This window comes from Pipistrellus hanaki, assembly GCF_964339955.1.
Source record: "Pipistrellus hanaki genome assembly, chromosome: 7".
NCBI lineage: Eukaryota > Metazoa > Chordata > Mammalia > Chiroptera > Vespertilionidae > Pipistrellus > Pipistrellus hanaki.
The window spans coordinates 86,040,296-86,046,295 of record NC_140509.1 but is presented as its reverse complement, the minus strand read 5'-3'; the positions used below and the strand labels follow the sequence as shown (position 1 = coordinate 86,046,295).

Here is a 6,000-nt window from a genome sequence, read left to right as displayed (position 1 = left end):
GAGTGAGGAAAAGTAGAGCAGTCAGCACAGAAAGAGACAATGTGGGGACCAGGAGGGAAGGGGGGGACAAGGTGGGGACCAGGAGGGAGGGGGGGGACAAGGTGGGGACCAGGAACAAGGTGGGGACCAGGAGGGGGGGGGGGACAAGGTGGGGACCAGGAGGGAGGGGGGGACAAGGTGGGGACCAGGAGGGAGGGGGGGGACAAGGTGGGGACCAGGAGGGAGGGGGGGGACAAGGTGGGGACCAGGAGGGAGAAGGGGGGGACAAGGTGGGGACCAGGAGGGAGGGGGGGGACAAGGTGGGGACCAGGAGGGAGGGGGGGACAAGGTGGGGACCAGGAGGGAGGGGGGGACAAGGTGGGGACCAGGAGGGAGGGGGGGGACAAGGTGGGGACCAGGAGGGAGGGGGGGGGACAAGGTGGGGACCAGGAGGGAGGGGGGGACAAGGTGGGGACCAGGAGGGAGGGGGACAAGGTGGGGACCAGGAGGGAGGGGGGGACAAGGTGGGGACCAGGAGGGAGGGGGGGGACAAGGTGGGGACCAGGAGGGAGGGGGGGGACAAGGTGGGGACCAGGAGGGAGGGGGGGACAAGGTGGGGACCAGGAGGGAGGGGGGGGACAAGGTGGGGACCAGGAGGGAGGGGGGGGACAAGGTGGGGACCAGGAGGGAGGGGGGGGACAAGGTGGGGACCAGGAGGGAGGGGGGGGGACAAGGTGGGGACCAGGAGGGAGGGGGGGACAAGGTGGGGACCAGGAGGGAGGGGGGGACAAGGTGGGGACCAGGAGGGAGGGGGGGGGACAAGGTGGGGACCAGGAGGGAGGGGGGGACGAGGTGGGGACCAGGAGGGAGGGGGGGGACAAGGTGGGGACCAGGAGGGAGGGGGGACGAGGTGGGGACCAGGAGGGAGGGGGGGGGACAAGGTGGGGACCAGGAGGGAGGGGGGGGACAAGGTGGGGACCAGGAGGGAGGGGGGGACAAGGTGGGGACCAGGAGGGAGGGGGGGGACAAGGTGGGGACCAGGAGGGAGGGGGGGACAAGGTGGGGACCAGGAGGGAGGGGGGGACAAGGTGGGACCAGGAGGGAGGGGGGGGACAAGGTGGGGACCAGGAGGGAGGGGGGGGACAAGGTGGGGACCAGGAGGGAGGGGGGGACAAGGTGGGGACCAGGAGGGAGGGGGGGACAAGGTGGGGACCAGGAGGGAGGGGGGGGACAAGGTGGGGACCAGGAGGGAGGGGGGGGACAAGGTGGGGACCAGGAGGGGCAAGAGGAGGGAGAAGGAAAGAGAGAAGGGGAGGGAGAAGGGAGGGAGAGGGAGAGGGAGAGGGAAGCAAGAGCAGGCACCAGGGGATGCCCGAGGCAGCGCCATGGACAGGGGCACACGGAACCGGAAATAACAGTGTGAGGTGAGCTCCGGGGCACCAAGGGCACCATCCCTCGTCTCCCGTTCACCACGCCCCACGCTCCTCCACTGACGCCCTCTCTCCCGGTCCGCAGGTCCTTCCAGTTCCACAGCAAGGAGCAGCACTGCGTGCTCATGGGCGACAACAGCAAGTCCGCCCCGGTGCTCCGCATGAGGGACGTGGTTCTGTACGAGAAGAGAAGTGAGAGCGCACCATGTTTTCTTCCCTCCTGCTCCTCTACTTCTTCCCTCCCCCTTCCCCTCCTGCCCTTCCCCTCCCCATCCACCCTCCCCCTCCTGCCCCTTCCCCTCTCCACCCTCCCCCTCCTGCCCCTTCCCTTCCCCACCCTCCCCTCCTGCCCTTCCTCTCCCCAGCCGCCCCCTCCTGCTCCTTCCCCTCCCCACCCTCCCCCTCCTGTGCTTCCTCTCCCCACCTTCCCCTCCTGCCCCTTCCCCTCCCCACCCTCCCCCTCCTGCCCCTTCCCCTCCCCACCCTCCCCCTCCTGCCCTTTCCCCTCCCCACCCTCCCCTCCCCTTCCACCCTTCCCCTCCAGCCCCTTCCCCTCCCCTCCCTCCCCCTCCTGGTCCTCCCCCTCCCTCCTCCCCATCACGCCCCCCACCTCCTGCCCCTCCCCCCCACCTTCCCCCTCCTGCCCCTCCCCCTCCCCCTCCTGCCCCTCCCCCTCCCCACCTTCCCCCTCCTGCCCCTTCCCCTCCCACCCTCCCCCTCCTGCCCTTCCTCTCCCCACCCTCCCCCTCCTGCCCTTCCCCTCCCCACCCTCCCCCTCCTGCCCTTCCCCTCCCCACCTTCCCCCTCCTGCCCTTCCCCTTCCCACCTTCCCCCTCCTGCTCCTTCCCCTCCCCACCCTCCCCTCCTGCTCCTTCCTCTCCCCTCCCTCCCCTCCTGCCTCTCCTCCTCCCCTCCTGGCCCTTCCCCGCTCCTTTCTTCCTCCTGCCCCTCCCCCTCACATCTGCAGTTTGTGGCCCACAGAGTGGAGGCACCATGGAGCCGGGAAAGTGAATTAGGAGTCAGGATAAGAGTTGACCACTAACCTACTATATCAGCTTTGAGTATATTACTCACCTTTTATGTTTCATTGTTCTTATTTTACTTATTTTTTTGTTAATTCTCACCTGAGGACATTTTTCCATTGCATTTTAGGAAGAGTAGAAGGGAGGAATGAGGGCAGGGGGAGAGATATAGAGATAGAGAGAGAGAGAGAGAGAGAGAGAGAGAGAGAGAGAGAGAGAGAGAGATCAGTCGGTTGCCTTCCATATATGCCCCAACTGGGGATCGAACTCACAACTTAGCTATGTGCCTGACCAGGAATTGATCCTGCAACCTTTCTGGTACCCAGGATGACGCTCCAACCAGCTGAGCGGCCTGGCCGGGCTGTCTCTCTAATTCCTGAGACTGAGGGCAGGTTAGATCTACTGTTTATCCGGTGCCATTACCAGTTCTTACAGACAGTGAGTCAGGGATGCGATACAGGCTCTCCCTGCGGCCCACCGGGTTAGGGAAAGGGGCTGGTGGGATCCCCTACAAACGCTACCGCACCCGTCCCTGTGGGTGGTTAACGGAGGGGCCATGGGCGACGCGGGCCTGAGCGCGAGCCGCTGTGGGCGCCTGTTTTCCAGGTGCCGACGGGCAAAAGGTTAGGCAAACAGGAGAGGTGCAAGGTCAAAAGCCAGTCCTTCCCGTCCTGTTTCCTTGCTGTGCAATATCGACCCATCTTTTCTGGGAAGGGCTGGTGTCCCATTGCCATCGGACACCATGGCACTGCCACCGCCTGGCTCTAAGCCGCCATCATCACCGCCTGGCACGGAGGGGCTGGGCCGTGACACCCCTGCACCAAGGTCTTCGTGCCCCGAGAATCAGATCCACACGCCCCCAGGCTTCAGGGCCCCGCGGCTTTGAAACTCGCCCAGCTGGCCGGCTCAACGCTTGTCCCTGCGCCTGGACCAGGAGGGCACTCCCCTGCCGCCCGGACCCTCTCTGTCCCTCCCCTGGACAGTCCCTCTCACCTCCCAGGTCTCACTTAGGCCCCACCTCCTGTCAGCCTCTCCTGACCTCGGGCCTCCGAATGGCCTTGCGTTTACACTTAAAAACATTTTTTTTTTTTTAAATTGATTTCAGAGAGGAAGGCAGAGGGAGAGATAGGACATCAGTGGTGAGAGAGAGTCATTGATCGGCTACCTCCTGCACGTCCCCATTGGGGCTTGAGCCTGCAACCCGTACCTGTGCCCTGACCAGGAATCAAACTGTGACCTCCTGGTTCATAGGTTGACACTCAACCACTGAGCCATGCTGGCCGGGCACTCACACTTTTTATTGACTTCAGAGAGGAAGAAGGAGAGAAAGACAGAAACATCAGTGATGAGAAAGAATCGTCCATCGCTGCCTCCTCCACGCCCCACCATGGGGATGAGCTCACAGCCCGGGCCTGTGCCCTTAGAACTGAACCTTGACCTCTCGGCTCAGAGGCCAGTGCTCAGCCACCGAGCCACGCTGGCTGGGCACATGTACACTAAGTGGCCTACGTCTCCCGTAGGAAGATGTCTCCGTGAAGACCTGCTTGCAATCAGTGAACAGACAGCTGGGCTAAGCGCCCTGGTTCGCGATAGGCGTGTGAGGAACACTTTCCGCAGACAGCCAATCAGTTAACTCTAAAGCTGGTTCACACAGGGCATCCCGAAAGATGACACAAATGGATCAAAGACACACGATTCCCTGGGCATGTTTGGGCCAGCGCCAGGGTGGCCTGGTGTGTTTCTGGCATCAGTGACTCTCTGAGGCCTTGTCCACCATAACCAGCTTCCTTCTCTGAGAAGCAGAGCCGGGTCCAGAGCCTCCTCCCCTCAGTCTGACTGTAAGGCACCTTTCTGTATTTATGGTCTCCCCCACATACACTGAGTGGCCAGATGATGATGATCTCTGAAAGCATAATAATCTGGCCACTCAGTGTCTATCCTATATAATAAATGGCTAATATGCAAATTGTCCCCTGAACCAGGAGTTCAACCAGCAGGCAGGCTAGCCAACCACCCATGTCCCCTCCTCCTGGCCAGGCTGGCCAGACCCCACCCATGCACGAATTCATGCACTGGGCCTCTAATATACACACACACACACACTAAGTGGCCAGATTATTATGTGTTCAGAGATCATCATCATCTGGCCACTCAGTGTATAATCAACCGTCTGAGTGTTGCACTCAGTGGACTTGATAGTAACTTTGAAAACTATTCAGCTCTCTCCAGTCCTTAACTGCTTCAGCTTCGTTAAAGAGAAGCCGTTTTTTCTCATTTGTTTCTCAGTTTAGAAGGTTGTAATGGCCATGGATGGTGCCAGGTGAGTTTAGGTCACCTTTAACCAAACACAGCTGCATTACACATTTTGACAATAAAAACATTGGGCTCTTGGTTAGCATATAACCCAACTGGGGGGACCAGAAGTGGGCAGACACACCGGGAGGGGGCCTGCCAGCCACGGGTGCCCACCCTGAGCCACGTGGGACACGGGTGAGCGCCTGGCGATGAGCTTAACACCAGGATGGAGCCCTGCCCTGTGAGCCGGGGAGGTGGCGGCTGGTTGTGACTCCACTTTCCTACCCTGTTCGGCACTTTTCATGTTTTGTTTTTTAATATATTTTATTGATTTTCTACAGAGAGGAAGAGAGAGGGATAGAAAGTTAGAAATATCGATGAGAGAGAATCATCAATCAGCTGCCTCTTGCACACCCCCTACTGGGGATGGGCCCGCAACCAAGGTACATGCCCCTGACCGGAATCGAACCCGGGACCTTTCAGTCCACAGGCGGACACTCTAACCACTGAGCCAAACAGGTTTCGGCGGCACTTTTCATGTTTAAATGGCGGGGAGCCTCAGGGAAGTTAGGGCGCTGGGTCTCTCCTGGCCCCTGAAAAGCGCACTGCCCCCTGCCTGCGCCCCCTCCCCTCCCCTTCCTCCCGCACAGAGCCGGGAGGGGGCCGGGGGCAGGACCACCCTATCCTTTCGCTGCGAAGGGACTGACGCCGTGGTCTCCCCAGTCTACCTCTCAGAGTGCAGGACCGGGAACGGACGGCGCTACCGGGGGACCATGGCCAAGACGAGGAACGGGGTTGCCTGTCAGAAGTGGAGTGAGAGTGTGCCACACGTCCCCAAGTAAGCTCCCGCTGTGCTCTCCTGCATCCCCTCCAAACCCGGGACGGCGCCCGCCCGGCACAGAGGACCTAGCCGGTGCCGGGCAGACCGCTCCGTCATGCACAGCCCCGCCTGGGCGTGCTGTGCCTGTTCCCTCCGCACGCATGCTTCTCTGGAGGCCCAGCTCCCGGGAGGATGCCTGGTAAGCAGAGAACCACCAAGCACGGATGCCAGGCTGAGTCTGGGACCAGCGGTGGCTACATTTAGGGCACAATCGCTGGAAGCTGACGTACCCAATTAGAACTCTCACCTCAGCATGGCGGTGGGAAAGAGGAAATGAATGCAAGTGAGCAGTGGGTTCTCCCACAGGTCACTTTTTTTTTCAGTCATTCTTTCTGCACGGCTCCCAGGGGCCACCAGGCGGCACTGCGTTCTCGGCGGCAGAGCTCGTCAAGTC

General features: G+C 61.4%; 1 protein-coding gene across 2 annotated transcripts in view; it reads left to right on the top strand.

Moving 5' to 3' along the window:
* PLG (plasminogen) overlaps positions 1–6,000 on the top strand; it is a 32,531-nt gene that overhangs the window by 1,359 nt on the left and 25,172 nt on the right. Inside the window, exons 2-3 of one of the 2 annotated variants that reach the window (XM_084890910.1) lie at positions 1,398–1,601; positions 5,450–5,564. In XM_084890910.1, the coding sequence (XP_084747036.1) occupies positions 1,535–1,601; positions 5,450–5,564 (182 nt within the window). In that variant the 5' untranslated portion in view covers positions 1,398–1,534. Of the gene's footprint in view, positions 1–1,372; positions 1,602–5,449; positions 5,565–6,000 lie in introns of both variants that reach the window. The other variant, XM_084890909.1, reaches the window with a different exon arrangement.